This window comes from Hyperoodon ampullatus, assembly GCF_949752795.1.
Source record: "Hyperoodon ampullatus genome assembly, chromosome: 9".
NCBI lineage: Eukaryota > Metazoa > Chordata > Mammalia > Artiodactyla > Ziphiidae > Hyperoodon > Hyperoodon ampullatus.
In genome coordinates, this window is record NC_136922.1 from 105664144 (window position 1) to 105680429 (window position 16286).

Below are 16286 nucleotides of genomic sequence, written 5' to 3' on the forward strand. Positions count from 1 at the left end.
CTTTCTTGTGAATTTTCTGGTTTTATTCTGGGTCCATTCATCCTTTATTGTCTCGGTGTGTAAATAATAGAAAAGATCACTGACGAGGGTGTGACAGGTAGCAGAAATCATCTTTAAGGACTTCACAGGGTAGCCCGGAGCCGGTCCCAGCAGAACCACAGCAAGTGTCTCCTGAGCATAAATGCCAAGAATGGTGGGCTTCCGAGCTGGACTGCCTTTGATCCCTACTCCCACCCTCTGGGGAGATGCTGGGGAGCAGTAACAAGCTGGGCGGTGAAGAGCCAAAAGGAAGGGGAGTTTCAAAGACGGCGAATAATCTACAGACCAGACAGTGAGCCCCTAGCGGCTGAAGAGAGGTCGGCTGTTTACCACATCACCTTGGAGAATAAAGTCCTAAGACCAGTCACCCGGGCACCATCGCAGGGAATGTGTCTGAGAGGGCTGAGCTGGCATGTCTGGGACGGTGTTAGTGGCTTCAGTGTGCCCTCAGAGCAAACACTGCACAGTTAAAGTACCTGGTACGATCCAGGTGGTCCAACCAGGAACGTCCGAATAATGTTTCAGTGGCAGCGTTGCTGGCCTTATATTTGGACTGTACACAAAAAAGCCTGGAAACTTACCAAGAAAAAAATGGATTTTTTCATCCCCTTAAGAAGATGCTGGAAAATTCATTCACTTCTTTGGAGTCAGAAGACTATGTCTGGCAACCAATGAGGCTTGAATTTAACTGCGGTATAAAAAGATTGAGAGAGCGCCTCGGACTGATTTCTGCCAGTCAGTACATTTGTCATTTCTCTCAGTGCTTTTAGGGAGTTTTCAGACCCACTCCCATGAAGGCCCAGCGGTCCAGCCATTCTCACTGGCAGAGTTGCTCAAAATTGTTTATGATTTTCAGCTGGAAGAAGCAGCAAATTGCAGTGTGCATCAGGGTCACCGGGGGGCCCGCTAACACTCATCTGGTCTGGGGAGGGTCCTGATGCTCACGATCAGGATTCTCGTGGGATCCCAGACGCTGCTGTCACTGCTGGCGCTGGAATCACGGGCATGTGGGTTAAGCAGTTCGTTTCTAATTCTGTCACTAAGTAGCTCTGTGACCTTGGGTGAAAGCTTAGCTTCTCTGAGCCTGCTCCTCAGTTGTACAAAATAGCAGGGTGTCCAGACAATGAGAGGCCACAGAGCACGGACTCCGGAGTCGCGCTGCCTCGGCCCAAATCCTGGCTCTTCCAACGGACAAGGTGCATCATTTTGGGCGACTGTCCATGCTGGTGTCCAGGGCAGAAAGTGGCTCTCACAGACGGCCCAGAGCCACAGGACATGGGCGAGGGACGACTTCAAACTAGGCAAATGGAGGGTGGAGATTTCCGCGAAGTGCTCAGCCGCAACATCCAGGCGTAGAACAGAAGCAAATATTCTCCTAAGTCAGGTAACCCAGTAAATCCAGTCGTCCTTTTGTTGGTGCAATAAGCGTGCAGCCACAGAGCAGCTGTCGCTGTGCTGGTGGTTACAGCGCATCTGAGGGTTGCCTTCAGCTCAGCCCGGGAGGCGGTGCCCCGTGGAGGGAGCTGGGGCTCTCCAGGGGTTGCCACGCGGCCTGAAAGGCCCTGCGAGAGGCGCTTTGTGTGGCTTTGAAGTGGCCTTCCGCCCCAGACCCTCTAAAGAAAGGCACCTCGTTCAGTGGTTAATGCTGATCCCAGACGGTGGACTCTTCCGTGGCATTTCCTGGTGACACTGATAGTGCCCGTCCCCACGGAGCAGGGAACTGGGCTGCCTGAGGGACGGGACGGCCCCGTCCAGGCACTGCCGTGGACAGTGCAGGCTCTCAGGCAGGGGCTGTGGTGCCAGCTAAAGACACAAGAGGGAAGGACAAGTAGGCGGCCGTGGCCCGCAGAGGCAGATTCCATGGTGGTTCAAGTTCATTCAGGGTTGACGAGCTGTTTTCATAGTAAGAATAACTGCTGCTCATCCCACCCCCAGCCTGAGACTCTCCAGGGGCCATGCTACTTGATTGCCCTGTTCCCCGTGTCTAGGTGGGCTCATGGCTTCCCCCTGTGCCCTGCCTCCAGGGACTCCCGGGGGCACCGCCGTCCATCCACTTGCCCGTGTCAGATCAGGAGACTCCTTCACACCTGCCTTCCCTTGGCCTGTGTCCAGGCAGCACCGCGCCCTGGGAACCCACCGCTGTCACTGCAGCCCCACCATTGGGCCAACACCGCCCAAGCCTCCACTGTCCCTCTGGACCATCCCCCGGGACCCCTTGCCCTCTGCCCCGCCCCCTACACGGCAACAGGGTGTCATGGAAAACACAGCACCATCTTCTCACTCGCTCTCTTAAAACAGCCAGTGACCATGATGCCACCAAAGCTCCCCAGGTGCTCCGCTGCCCTTAGAAGGAAGCGCAGTCAGTAATGTGGCCTGTGGGACCTGCACGGCTCCCCGGCCCCTTTTCCAGCCTCACCCCCGACACTCCCTGCCTTGACCTGGCCCCCCGGCCCTCATTCCACACGGGCCGCCCCATTTGTCCAGACGGACAGAGGCCTCTCTCCCCTGCGGCGCCCTGTGCCCCTCCTCCCCCCGACGGCTGCTGGCCACCCTCCACGTCATCCCAGCTCAGCAGCCATTCTCGGGCGACCCAGAGCCCAGGCCAGATGGGGGCCCTGTCACCTGGCCTTAACAGCACTTGGCCCTCCCAGCACTTCTTATCCTGACCAGGCCGTCCGTGGGCAGCCCCGCAGCTCAGAGGCCCTCGGGGAGAAGAGAGGGCTTGGAGGGTGCTCGCACCCGTTCTCAGGTCAGGCACCCGCTCGCTGCTTCCCTGACGCGGCCCCGCCCCGAGGTCCTGGGTGCGTTAGGAGCCTCACGTCTCTGTGGTCGAGATGAAATTGCTCAGCTCCCGTATCACAGGCGACACTGAATACGGCCATCAACTCCTCAGGAGCATAATTTCATTTAGGGACTTTTTCCTCAGCTTTGAAAAAATAACATTTCTGAACTCTCCAAGTTAAAATGTGGGCTCATCAAGTGAGAGGGATCCTGAGAGCTTTTTCTCTCAGGATCTCAGTGGGTGACTGAAAAGGAAGCTTTTCCTTGACCATTTAAGGGCTACACTGAGGGAAGGGTCTTTATGGTGATGTTTCAGATGTTTCTTCTTGATTTTGTTTGACATTTGAAAGGATGAAAAATGTGAGTACTTTCTGACAAGAAGAATGGTTTTAGATTATGTACAGGACTTTCTCTTTCTTGGCACTGAACTCTGCTCTTTGGCATTAAATCCTGCATTAGTTTGCTGCATCAAAATGTGATGTAATGTCTTCCACTGATTTTTGGTGGAAAGGGCGGAGGGGGCAGTATTGACATGAGAAGCTGAAAGAACCCTGCTATTAGAACGGTGTCCTCGTAGCAAGGATCCAACGGGCTGATGATACTTATTATGCTAATAGTGCATTTCCTTTAAATGTGCTTTATAACCCTCAGGGTTTTCTCCAGCAAAATTGCCTCCTTTTATCCTCCCAATAACACCACAAGGCTGGCACGGCAGGTGTGATTATCTGTATTTATGGCTGGCAAAATCCAGCGGCAGAACAGCAAGTGAATTTTTTTTTTTTTTTTTTTTTTTTGCCATACGCGGGCCTCTCACTGTTGTGGCCTCTCCCGTTGCAGAGCACAGGCTCCGGACGCACAGGCCCAGCAGCCATGGCTCGCGGGCGCAGCCGCTCCGCGGCACGTGGGATCTTCCCAGACCGGGGCACGAACCCGTGTCCCCTGCATCGGCAGGTGGACTCTCAACCACTGCGCCACCAGGGAAGCCCAGCAAGTGAATTTTGCCACGTCCCACCTCTGCCTGGGCAGGAACCAACATGAGAGCCAAGTGTGCTGAATTTCAGGCGATGGATTAACTGGGGAAATGACATGCTGACACAGAATAGACTCGGGAGTCTTGGCCACCTGCACAGGTCAGATGAGAGCTTGCTGAGCAACTGCTCAGCGCCCTGCCTGGCTGATCGGAGGTGCTCACACGCCTGTTTGTGGGGTTGGTGTGATGCTCCCAAACTGGATAAGGACCACCGAGAACCTAGAAAACCCTCCTTGATCAACAGCTTCGCCATCCCCCCATCATTGCAATTTCCAGGCTCAGTTACAAACTAGAATAATGGAAGGTCTCTTCCTTGCCCAGTTGAGCAGTCGAATGGCCAAAACAGGGAATGGGAGAGCAGAAGAGAGTAAGGAAAGAATTTATTTAATCTACAAATTGGTCAGTTCCTGAAACTGAGCGTTGAGTAATTGGAGAGTGATTCTCAGCACCTTCACGTGTTGATGTGGGAAAACACATGTGTCTGCACACGTACACGTATGTTATTCCCCTTTAGTTCAGAGGCTACAGCTTCCACCATCATCACGTTCTGTAGATATGGTTTGAAAAGGCCAATTCTACTTTGTTTCCAGCAGTCTTTCTCACATAATCTACACAAGAAAAGTCTCCTTCGATGTGGCTTGCTGACTACTTCTTGTGAGCGTGCAGCCAGTCTCTGCCCCCATTGGGAGAGCACACAGCATTCTTAGCAACTTTGGGTATTGTTGTTCAGTCTGATAGTTTGGTAAACAAAATATTCCCGTTGTAATAAGATTTCTTTCTGTTCTTCATGAATATAAATGCTTCTGTATGATCAGTACTCAGTGTGGTTCTCTGATCTACCTGTTCCTGTCCTCCACCCATTTTTTTTTATTGCACAATGAACATGATTCATGATTTCTATTCATAGGGGTTTATCCTAGGGAGATGTCAGAGGTGCAGTGAAGTACAAAGATGCACACAAGAGCATTTTTATTGTAATAAAAAACAGAATAGGTGTCAAACAATAGGGACATAATTAAATATACTATGGTATATCTCCTAAAAGGCATGTCTCAGAGAATGCTCACTGACATGGAAAAACATTTCTGATGTAGATTCTAAAACAGTGTGCAAACCCGTATATGTTATATGACTTTAGTTTTATTAAACCTAGGTTTTATACCCCACCGACCAGCACACACATGCCCTCCCTCGCTCTCTCTCTCTCCCTCTCTCTCTCTCTCATCTAGGAGGGAATAAAATACAAGAAAGTGTATTTTAATCGTCATGTTTTGTGTATGTGTGTGGTTTGTAGGGTTGTGGCATTTTAACTTTCTCCCGTATATTCTACAATAATGGTGGATGTGCAGAGTCAGGGTTTGGTGGCTTTTGTTGCCCTGTTTTCCACCTTCCTAGTCGGCCGAACTGATGTGTGATCTCCAGGCAGCCAGGTTGCTTCTCAGAAACATGCGCTGCGCTGTGTACTGCTCCCTGCTTTCAGTGTCGGTAAATATCCCTTCTTGTAACTGTTCCACAGTAACTTTACTCTGGTGACCACTCAGAAGTCCCACTGTCACCCAGTTTCTCCTGACATGACCCAGGGAAGAGGGGCCATTCTCGGAGCCTGATGGCTGCTGGAACACACCCACGGCGGGGGGCAGGGGGGGTCTCATGTCCGCCAAGCAGATGTGCTGACTCACAAGTCCACAGAGGCCACGCTTGCCACCAGCTGGACTCAGAAGGGTGTAGACAGGAGCCGTTGGCCGGGAGGTGGTCTCGGGTGCACCTCCCCCGCAGCGTTCCACGCAGCCATCCACCTGACAGCTGTGCAGCAGTGTCTTCTCCCCGTCCCCCCGCCAGTGACAGCTCAGTACACGGGACCCCTGTGGGTGGGTGTGGAATCCCTGCCAGGTGCCCAGAGAGAGGTGCCCAGTGACCGGAATCATGCACTCGGGGAGGTCATGGCGATGGCTTCCTCCCAGAGTTTACGGTTCTCCTCGACTGGTTGCAACGTACCAGGTACCAGAAATAGCATCACCTACCATTAGAGCCCATATCCACCCTTACCAGGTGTCCAGAGCAATAGAAACAGAAAGTTACCTGAAGGTCAATTTCTATGCAGGGGGAACTGGCCATTAAGTTCTGAATGCAGGAGGGTTTCCCAGTCTGTTAGCCACAGTTGGTAATGCTGACTTTCTGTTATGTGGCCTATTGATGAAACCATTCAGGGGACCAGAGGTGAAATAGTACACCCAGAAATTAAAGCCATGTGGACACACGAACCTGATGGGCACCACCCTCCCAAAGACATAGCGACCTCTCAGTCAGCGGTTTGCTTCTTCACCAGAGTCTGCCAAAGGGTGTATTCACCAGGTGGCAAGGTTTAGAGACAGAATTTCTGTGTTCTGGTGACATGGCTTATCTGTGTGCAGTGTTCCAGTGATGTCAGTTAACTGTGCAGTGTTTCCAATGGATTAGAATGGCCTGCAACAGAGACTATCCCATTTGCTGTACGAATACGTCGCTTCCTTATGATTGCTGCTGAACCAGTGGGCGCTACCGTGACCACCGAGACTGTTCTGTTTCATGCTATAAATTAAGCTTAATGTCATGTATAACGGGATCGTTCATCCTCATTCATTGTGGAAGTGTTAGTAAAATTGTGCCTGGTCAGGCAATGGGGTAACCCAAAAGAGGAAGTAGAAAACCAGGGGAAAAGCAATTAGTAAATAGTGACCACTACCAGGGTGTGTTCTCGAGATCAGGACAGTTGCTATACCGTGTCAGTTAAAGAAACCTAGGCTGACATGATAACTGGGGGTTTTAGCTGAAATATAGAGAATCTGTTTTCCCCCTTGATAGTAGCATGTTGGGTTCACTATGAATGTTGAATTTTGCCTTCATGATAAATAGTTCTCCTTTCGAATACAAGGGTAGTAATAGCATCACTAATTAATTTGCTAAACGTCTTTTCCTGATCTCAGACACTCATAAGACCTTTGGATTCGACAGTGTTAAGTATGGAGGAAACCTTAGGGACCATCCAGTCAACCTCGTATTTTGTAGTGAAGGACGTGAGATTCAGTGAGGTTAAGTAACCTGCTCAGAGCTGGACAACCAGTTGTCCAACTATACTTCAGGTTCCTACTTCAAGTCCAGCGTTCTCTCATTTATAATCCACCGGAGCTGTGCTGCTCTCTGTCAGTCAGACACTGAGCTGTTGAATATATCTTCCTTTGGGCCTTGTTTGTCCAGAACTAAAAGCTAAGTTGTGCCCAATTATGGTAATTATCCCATTCCTGGTTCCTGAGATAATGAGCTCCCCCTTTAGCTCCGTGTGTCTTTGAGCTGAGCTTTATCGTAAGCACCCTGTGAAAAATGTGAGTATTCTTCCTGGTCTAGCTCAGGTGTCACCTCCCACATGAAGCCTCTCCTAATCTCTCCAGGCAGAACAAACCTTTATAATGATCATAGTAACCACAACAAGAATAGGTGTTATTGGGGCTTCCCTGGTGGAGCAGTGGTTGGGAGTCCGCCTGCCGATGCAGGGGACGCGGGTTTGTGCCCCGGTCCGGGAGGATCCCCCATGCCACGGAGCGGCTGGGCCCGTGAGCCATGGCGGCTGAGCCTGTGCGTCCGGAGCCTGTGCTCCGCAACGGGAGAGGCCACAGCAGTGAGAGGCCCGTGTACCGCAAAAAAAAAATAAAAGAAAAGAATAGGTGTTATTGAGCCCTTACTTTGTGCCGGGCACTGTTCTCAGTGCTTTGAAGTTGTCAGTTCACTCAGCCTCATAGCCACCCTAAGACTGAGTTCTGCATTGATCTCTATTGACAGACAAAGAAACTGAAGCAACTAGGAGTCCAGCGCTGGCTCAGCTCCTGCAGCAGGTCCGCTGTGCTCCCAGAGCACGTGGTGCAGACGCCCTTGCGGGGCCTGGAGTGGCTGAGCTGCGTAGGACCCAGACCCCCATTTGTAGACGTGAACATCTTCAAAGCAAAACGTGCTGTTCCTCAGAGCTTGTTTCCTTTTGTTTTCCTTCCATTAAAAATAAAGCCAAGATGAAAAGGGATTTAATATCTATCATAGCAAATTTTACTTCTTCAGAATATTAATTGTCTACGGTCCGATTTGATTCAAAACTTTATTGTAGGCTTAGAACGCATAAAAGAAGTTGAAATTTCATAATACATCTTACCCTTAGGCAAACTCGTAAGAACAGCTACTGAAATTAAATGAGGATGTGTACTTGTGTCTAGAAGTTTTCCAGCTCATTTCTGGTTGAAGGGAATCTTTGAAGAGGCAGGAGGCCGGAGCAGGAGGCTAATACTTGATAGAGCTGTCAGCTCAGGCTTCCATGACAACGATCTATGGGAGCTGCCCTTTCTGCATCTTCAGTTTAAAATGTCAATATTTACGCTGTTTCCTACACTTGCAAAATACCCTTTCTCACTGGTCTCTTAAATGACACTGACAGTATTCTTTTTAGAATTCCTTTTTTTAAAAAATCTGATTGAGTCCTGTTCTTGGTCCACAAAGCTCAGTTTCCACAGACATTGGATATTTGCATCATGTGCTTAGGTCCTTGTGGGGGTAGCAGGCAAAGAATTTAGATACAGAAAACACAGGGGAGAATTGAGCAGTGCCTGGAGAACGGGCTAATTTATACTTTAAGAGCTTCGGGAGACATTAGATTTGTCCTGGGCCACTGCTTCATAGATTTGGTTGCACACTGGAATCGCCCAGGGTGTTTCTTTAAAATACTGGTGCCAGGGGACGTCCCTGGTGGCGCAGTGGTTAGGACTCCGAGCTCCCAGTGCAGAGGGCCCGGGTTCGATCCCTGGTCAGGGAACTAGATCCCCCATGCATGCCGCAACTAAGGAGCCCGCAAGCCACAACTAAGGAGCCTGCCTGCCGCAACTAAGACCCCGCGCAACCAAATAAATAAATACTAAAAAAAAAATACTCATCCCACCCCTAGATCCTAACCATTGGGCTGGGCTCTTGGACCTGGCTGTAGGATATGTCAGACTTCCTCAGATCATTCTCATACACATCAGAATTCGAGAGCCACTGACCTAACCCACCCTCCCCCCGGCCCCAGGGAATTTGGGGCTGACCTAAGGTCAGAACTGTAGCATCTTCCAGGGCACCCCAGGCTGCACATGGGCCACCCAGCTGCTCCAGGGAACGGCTGGGGAACCACTCTGTCTCCTCCTGAAACTTCACTCCCCACGCCCAGGGCATCCCCCCACTGGCCCTGGCTGGTCCACCTCTGTCTGTCTCCACCATCCCCCCCGCAGCTGACGATGGGCTGACTCCTGCCCTGCCTTCTCATCTGCACGGGCCTGGGCTCGCCCACAGAAGACTTGCCTCTAGCCACGTTGCTCCCCTTCTCGAGCTTCTGCCAAGGGCTTCCTGCTGCCTCTGGGGTCCTGTAGCCCACGGATGGACCCTTGGGGGCTGGCACCTGCCTCTCCCCCACCCCCTGGGCTTCCACTCCTGCTGCCCGTCCTCCTCACGCCCGGCAGGACCGGTCACAGGGAGCTCTCGTCCAGCTCCCCAGGCCCATGCCTGCCTCTGGTTCTCTCTCACACGGTTTCCTCCGTGTGACCTAATTTCTCAGGCCCCCTTTCTTCATCCTGCTCGCCATTCAGATCTCAGCCTAAAGCCCAGTTTCTCAGCATCCTGACACCTGCCACAGCATGGGTGAGCCCCAAGGACGTTATGCTCAGGGAAATAAGCCAGACACAGAAGGACAAACGCTGTGTGGTTCCCATTACACGCGGTCCCTGGAGTCGTCAGATTCCTGGACACAGAAAGCAGAAGGGTGGGGGCCGGGGGCGGGGGAGGGGGATGAGGAATCAGTGTTTAATGGGGACAGAGTTTGAATTTTGCAGGATGAAAAGAGCCCAGGAGATGATGATGGTGATGGTTGCACAGCAGTGTGAATGCACTTAACGCCACTGAACTGTACACTTATACGTGGTCAAGGTGGCAAATTTTGTGTCATGTATGTTTTACCACAATAAAAAAAACTTTTTTCCAGTCACTTTCTCAGGGACTCCTTGCCTGTCCTTTGGCCTAAGTTAGCAGCACTGTTACGTGTTCGCAGCACTCCTCAGAACATTTGCCTGTTAAAGTTTGTCTTCTTTACTGGGTTGTGAGTAAAGGCACATGATACGTCCCACCTCATTCATCCCTGTGCTCTCCCATGATTGGCACAGAGTTGGTGCCCACTAAGTAACTTTTCATAAATGTTGAGTGAATAAATCTCAGATTTCAAGCTTCCCAGCCCACCAGTCACAATTTCTAGGAAAAATACAATTGCTAAGATAGTCAAAGCCATTTGATGTTAATATACCCAAGAGTATCAGACAGATTGTCTGGTCATGGTAAGTGATAACACTGGGTGAACTCTGTGGAGTTTGAGTCTCCAGTTGACCTTAAATGTAGGTGATTTTGGAGGTGGATGAGCTCCAAAGGGTCCCGAGACTACGTCTGTTCTGTCAGATAAATGCAAAGGAAAATGCAGACCACATTGCCGGTTTGGGATTTTAAAGAATACCCTATTTGTAAGCACTTCCTTGATTAACGCTGTTTTTTCTCTTTCCAAATTAGATATTTATCTTTGAAAACAATATCTACTACTGTGCACACGTCGGGAAGCAGGCCATCCGTGTGGTGTCAACTGGGAAGGAAGGCGTGATTTACAACGGCCTTAGCGACTGGCTGTACGAAGGTACGGGGGACGTGGGAGGCTTGGTTCCTGTGGTCTCTGCTGCTGCTGCGTCACTGGGGTTGGCCGTGGTGGTGTTTCCTCCGACTCTGTCAATTAAACTCCGTTTCTTGAGGTTCTGCTAAGTTACAAAGAGACTGTGGAGCCTCGGGGAGCAGGAGGCGACCCTCGGGGGCCTGCGGTGTCGAGTACTCACCTGGTGGCCAGGTGGGCAGGGCATCCCACAACCCTGTGCTGTGCTGGGGGGTGGCTCCAGGGACAGGCAGGATCCCAGACGTGCAGGTTTCCTGCTTCCTTTCTGAGAGGTTGAGTGCCTGGTTCTGCCTGGGGAAGGGAGAGCTGGAAAAGACATCAGAGGGTAAAGCTTCCAAAAGAAACGTGTCAGGGTGGCCTGCTGGCCTGTGTGCATCCGCCTCATCGGGCATTTTCTGCTGCTGGTTTTCCTCTGGCACCAGAGGACTCCAGCGGTATGCATTAGTAAGTGACTAAAAAGCTGAGTGAGAAGCTCTCTTCTTAAGCATTTATAACCCGTCTCCACATTAATGACAACTTCGTCGTAGCAATAACAGTCCTGTATTGATTGCCGTTAGTTGCCAGGTGCTATGCTAAGCACTTTAGTGCTTTTTATTACCTCCTTTACCCGCCACGTTAGTCCAGGCTGCTATAAGGAACACCACAGACTGGGCGGCTTAAGCAACTTTTATTTCTCGTAGTTCTGGAGGCTGGGAAGTCCAAGATCAGGGCTCCAGCAGAGCTGGTGTCTGGTGCGGGCTCTCTCCCTGGCTTGCAGACGGTCACCTTCTCCCTGTGTCCTCACATGCCGGAGGGAGAGGAAGGCATGGGGAGGAAGCTCTGGTCTCTTCATCCTCCTGGAAGGGCACCAACCCCACCACGGAGGCGCCACCCTCATAACGTCATCACCTCCCAGAGGCTCCGCCTCCAGACACCATCACATTGGGGATTTTGGCTTCCACGTGAATTTTGTGGGGCCACAGACATCCAGTCCATAACGCCCTCATGAGAGCATTCTGAGATGAGTGCTGTTATGGACATTTCACAGAGGAGGCGCAGTGAGGGTAAGTCATCTGCCCAGGGTTACACGAGGTTAGGGGAGATGTATCATGGAGTATCACTGTTCAAGTGCAAGACTGTCCCCTTTCTGGAAACGCAGATGTCAACAGGATGCCAACGCAGCCCAGCACTGGGCTGATGAACAGCTTGTGCTCTTGTCAGCCTACTGGTCTGAGACCACATGATCACAGGAAGAATTCACTGTGCTGGGCTGGGGCAAGGGTGGGGGGCGGTCAGGGGACCCCCAACAGGGTCTGGGCATGATCAGGCCCAGAAAATACCATGTTTCCTCAGTGCTGTGCATTCCTCAAGCTGGGTTCTGCATTGCAGGGGCTTATGTATCCTAAAGGACAGAGTGGATAGACCTGTATGCTTAGTCCTGCTTCCCATCGTGATTTCACTGAAGTCACTGAAGCACAAGGTTGACTTGATTTCCATTTTTTAAAAATTGAGATGTAAGTCATAGACAATAAAATGCACAATTATAAAGACACAGTTTCATGGGTTTGACAAAGTATACACTGGGCAGCCCCATCAAGATATAGAACATTCCAGGAACTCCCTGGCGGTCCAGTGGTTAGGACTCTGTACTCGCACTGCCAGGACCCCGGTTCAATCCTTGGTTGGGGAACTAAGACCCCGCAAGCCATGTGGCGTGGCCAAAAAAAAAAAAAAAAAAGATATAGAACATTCCATCATCTCAGAAAGCACCCCCCGAGCCCCTTTCCAGTCAAGTCTCCCCTCAACCCAGGCTTCCCTTCCAGAGGCTCCTGCCATCCTGATTTCTGTGCAGCTGGCTTCCTAACAGAATGCTGGGATGTGGGCACCCATCTAGGCCATCCCTCTCAGTGTGGTCTCCCTGGAAGTCCCATGTTTATTCCAGCATGGCTGCTGCTGCTCAGAGCACCCAAGATTCCGGTACTGAGCTGCCTTCTGGGCCCCAGGAGAATCGACCTTGAGGTTTTATTGGGCTCATACGAGGGTGTCACTGGAACAAAATGGTCACTGTCCAATGTCTACCGTGCTTCCACTGTCCTGTGCACAGCCTTATGAGCAGCAGGCCCCAAGTTCCAGGGCGATCAGGGCAATAACAATCCAATGACCCCTAAGAGAGAGAGGCCCCTGGAGTCCTGGCTAGAAGGACCTAGACCTGCCCTAGGAATAATCTCCTTCAAAAATCCATCGCCAGGAGATGGAGAATGTCTGTTTTAGTATCTTCCTAATAAAATAAAAAGCTCATTGCCTTGCAATTCAAAGTAAGCTTTTGCTTCAGCAAATCCGTTGAAAAGAAATATTTCCTCAAGGCATTTACACAGAATTGCGTTGGTGTGATAACAGGGCCCCAGATATTCTAAATCAATCCCAGTTGATGTAGCAGCTTCATCTCCTTAGTGTTGTCCCCTGGAAGGTTACATATGCTGACGCTTCAATCTCTGAAGTTGGGAGCGTGAGAGCTCTGGGGAATCTCGGTTCCTTTTTTAATAATTGGAAGGTAAACTCTGAAGATTGCCTTTTTCTAATCTGTGACTTAACTGCTTCACTTCCACATGCTCCTTAAAAAAAAAAAAAAAAAGGAGAAAAAAGATGAGGGGGAAAAAGACCCTGACAGCATTTGCAGGAGGCCTGACTTGCTTGGAGATGTTAGTTCTGAGAAGAAACGAAGCTATATAAGTTCTAAGCCACCCTGCAGCCCATAGGCTTGTTGGCAGTCAGATGCCATATTGATTTGTTGTGTTCCCCAAAAAGGAACTTTGAACATATTGAGCATTTCAGAATATCGAGGACTGAGGGAGAGAAGAAGGAGACCTGGGGACTGCCAGGAATCTCCATCCCTGGACCAAAGGTTTACATGCACTCAGTAGGAAACTTCCCCAATTAACTGACTCAAGCCCCACACATGGAAATGCACCCGCAGCACTGCCTGCACCCTCAGACCGTGTGTCTCACTGACTTTCCATATGCCCTGCCTCGTGGTGGCCACACACTGATCTTGATAAGCAAAGTGCATGTCTTTATTTTACTCTTCTGGGCAGATGTCATGGAGTTACATAGAACTTTGATTTTAATATGGGAATAAAGACGAAAGTGTCCTACAAACTGTTTTAAGGTTTACGAAAGTTGGTTATCCAGAAACTAAAGATGTTACTAGCTTTTTGAGAAGTCAGAAAGGAAGTTTCTGTTAAGAATTTGCACTTCCATGCAAGTGTTAGCAATTTTGCAAAGCTCCTAATATGTAGGCTTATGGGCAAAGAGCTGGATTGTCCAAATTTTTACGAAAGGTTCATGGTTACCAGTGTTGCAGAGATGGTTGTATTTTCCAGTTGCTGCTATTTGTTTATATTATTGCGTTGGCCAAAAAGTGCCTTTGGTTTTTAACTAAAAGTAAAGGCACATTTCTAATTTCCACCAAGAACTTTATTGAACAACGTATTCATCCTTTTGTTCCACTACCTTCTGCCATTTTTCAGGCAACTTCATAATTCCGTCTTCCCAAAACTTTTTATCTTTTTGAGCAAAGAACTGTTCCAGGTGTCTTCCAGGGAATTGAAATTTTTTCCATTAAGAGAATTTTGTAAAGACCGAAATAAATGGAAATCCAAAGGTGCAATGTCTGGTGAATACGGCGGATAAATCAGAACTTCCCAGCCAAGCTGTAACAGTTTTTGCCTGGTCATCAAAGAAACATACGGTCTTGCATTATCCTGATGGAAGATGATGCATTTTCTGTTGACTAATTCTGGACACTTTTCGTCGAGTGCTGCTTTCAGTTGGCCTAATTGGGAGCTGTACTTGTTGGAATTAATCTTTTCATTTTCCAGAATGAGGTCATAATAGAGGACTCCCTTCCAATCCCACCATATATACAGCATCACCTTCTTTGGATGAAGACTGGCCTTTGGTGTGGTTGTCGGTGGTTCATTTCGCTTGCCCCACGATCTCTTCCGTTCCACATTATTGTACAGTATCCACTTTTCATCACCCATCACAATTTGTTTTAAAAACAGAACATCTTCATTCCATTTAAGTAGAGAATTGCATGTGGAAATACAGTCAAGAAAGTTTTTTTTTTTTGCTTAACTTGTGTGAAAGCCAAACATCAAAGCGATGAACATCACCAAGCTAGTGCAAATGATTTTCAATGCTTGATTTGGATATTTTGAGTATGTCCGCTATCTCCCGTGTGGTATAATGTTGATTTTTCTCAGTTAATGTCTCGATTTGATCACTGTCAACTTCAGCTGGGCTACCTGACCCTGGAGCGTCATCCAGTGAGAAATCTCCAGCACGAAACTTTGCAAACCACTTTTGACACGTTCCATCAGTCACAGCACCTGCTCTGTACGCTGCACAAATCTTTTTTGGTGTTTCGGTTGCGTTTTCACCTTTCTTGAAATAATAAAGCATAGTATATGGAAAATGTTCCTTTTTTTCTTCCATCTTCAATATTAAAATGGCTACACAAAAGTTCACCAATTTTGATAAGTCTTTTTTAAATACACACTGATATGAAGCTGTCACAATCTACCAATAGTGTTTCGAATGAAGTTAAAGATAACTAAGCGCTACCAGAGTCATCTTACGGAAAAAACCAAACGCACCTTTTGGCCAACTCAGTATTTTCATTTTCATCGTTGCCATCATACACACGAGGTATAGTGGTACACAGCACAGAATTTTGGGCCAATAATTTTTCAGTAATGAAACTTTAAGTCATTACATGTTTCCACTGAACTAGGACACCTCCACACCTCTATTGCCAAAGCAGTCATATGTGTAATCCTAAATAAATATCAGTATTCAGTGATATGTCATTATCATGAAATGGCTCATACCCCAGTGGAAAGCTGGAGTGTGTCAGGCTCGTTTGAGAACCGCTCTCTCCCCACGTGTGTACCAGTCCTTGTCACCTCCACTCCTCTGAGACCCGATGGAGGTAGGGTGGGGGCAGTGAACTTGAGAAGGTGTTCACAGAGCACAGCCTGGCGCCATCAGGCTGGGATGTCAGGGAGAGCTGAGGAATGCCTGGAGGGCATTTATTTAATATCTGGTTTGGTGTGGATGAAACCCCGGGATGAATTTTACCCTGAATTAGTCCAGAGCTTGGTGGTACTTGGAAACGTGATTGGATGCGGGGAGGCTGCTCGGCCGGGCAGCCTCGCCACGTGAGAGTCGGCGGCAGTGATGCTGAATAAGGCCCTCTGCTGGCTGCTCGGTGTCAGCTCCTCTGCTTGGCTTCAGGACCTAGGCCGTCAGGCAGTGCCTGGTTGACAGTGACCAGAGGGACAAGCACGAGAGGACCGGACGCTTCTGTGGCGCCCTTGCCCGGGCCCTCAGCTCTCCCTCCCTGGCACACCTGCTCCCCTTCCCCGGAGTCCCGGTGCTCCTGAGGGCTGGCTGCCCCGTGGGCCATGTCCCCATGGTGCTCTGTCCTCTGCCCCCCTGCCCGGGAGCCCCCAGGCCCTCCCCCCGGCCCCGTGCTGACTGCCCGGGTTCACTTGGGGCTGGTGTGGAGGAGCTGGGGTGCAGCTGGGCCCCCTTCCCAGGGCTGATGCCGGTGGAGGCACTTGCAGTGCATCCTGATTCCAAGCTTAGAATGCTCTAGAAAGCCTGTTCACGCTGGTGCGATGAAAGTCGCGGGAGCTTTGCTAA

The 16286-nt window shown here is 49.7% G+C and overlaps 1 protein-coding gene across 5 annotated transcripts in view; it reads left to right on the plus strand.

Moving 5' to 3' along the window:
- DPP6 (dipeptidyl peptidase like 6) overlaps window positions 1-16286 on the plus strand; it is a gene marked incomplete at both ends in the record, with an annotated part of 1060012 nt that overhangs the window by 890347 nt on the left and 153379 nt on the right. For all 5 annotated transcript variants that reach the window (XM_079711771.1, XM_079711773.1, XM_079711770.1 and 2 more), the window contains one exon: window positions 10448-10568. In XM_079711771.1, the coding sequence (XP_079567897.1) occupies window positions 10448-10568 (121 nt within the window). The remainder of the gene's footprint in view (window positions 1-10447; window positions 10569-16286) is intronic.